At 45.5% G+C, this 1,040-nt stretch overlaps 1 protein-coding gene across 1 annotated transcript in view; it reads left to right on the top strand.

Annotated features, from left to right (window-relative positions):
* Positions 1 to 450: 450 nt before the first annotated feature.
* LOC137640588 (coiled-coil domain-containing protein 1-like) overlaps positions 451 to 1,040 on the top strand; it is an 866-nt gene continuing 276 nt past the window's right edge. Inside the window, exons 1-2 of the mRNA XM_068373128.1 lie at positions 451 to 734; positions 839 to 1,040. The exon at positions 839 to 1,040 is cut by the window's right edge and continues 276 nt beyond it. Of these exons, the coding sequence (XP_068229229.1) occupies positions 451 to 734; positions 839 to 1,040 (486 nt within the window). The remainder of the gene's footprint in view (positions 735 to 838) is intronic.

Genomic DNA, 1,040 nt, shown 5'->3' with positions numbered 1-1,040 from the left:
TTGATGGTGATGACGATTACTTCGACATGACTTCATCTTCAACATCATCGACGACGACTTCGACGGTGACGACAACTTCCTCGACGACGACTTCGATGGTTATGACAATAACGACGACGACTTCGACAACAACAGTGACTTCTACAATGACGATTTCATCAATGACGACTTCGACGACGACTTCATCGGAGACGACTTCATCGAAGACAACTTAGATGACGACGACGACTACTTCGACGACGACTTTGACGACAACCTTGACTGTGACGACAACCTTGACGGCGACGACAACGACGAGGACGAGTTCATTGACAACAACTTCAACGACAACGATGACTTCAACGACGACGATTTTATTGATAACGACTTTGACGACGACTTCGATGATGACGCGACTACATCGACGACGACTTCAACGACGACTTTGATGACGACGCAGCTACATCGACGATGAATTCAATGACGACACAACTACATCGACGACGAGACTTCAACAATGACATCATCGACGACGACCTTGATGACGACGATGACTTCATTGACGATGACTTCGACAGTGACGACAACGAAGATGAAGATGACTTCAACGACAATGACATGTTCAACAGCGACAACTTCATCGACGACAACTTTGATGATGACTTCATCAATGACGACTTCGACGGCGACGACAAGGACGACAACGAAAACAAAAATTCATCGATGACGACTTCGACGACGACTTCATCGACGACGTCTACAATGATGACGACGATTACATCAACAATGACTTCGATGATGACTTCATCGACATCGACTTCGATGATGACGACAACTTCATTGACAATGACTTCGACAGCGATGACAACGAGGTTGACGACGATTTCATGGATGAAGTCTATGACATCAACGACTTCTATGATGACAATTTCATCGATGACGACTTCGAAGACGAATTTCATGACAACGATGACTACATTGACGACGACGACTTCGATGACGATAACGACTACATCAACGACGACAACGACTACATCGACAAAGACAACGACTACATCGAC

This window comes from Palaemon carinicauda, chromosome 1 (assembly GCF_036898095.1).
Source record: "Palaemon carinicauda isolate YSFRI2023 chromosome 1, ASM3689809v2, whole genome shotgun sequence".
Lineage (NCBI taxonomy): Eukaryota > Metazoa > Arthropoda > Malacostraca > Decapoda > Palaemonidae > Palaemon > Palaemon carinicauda.
This window is presented reverse-complemented; position numbering and strand designations above follow the sequence as displayed.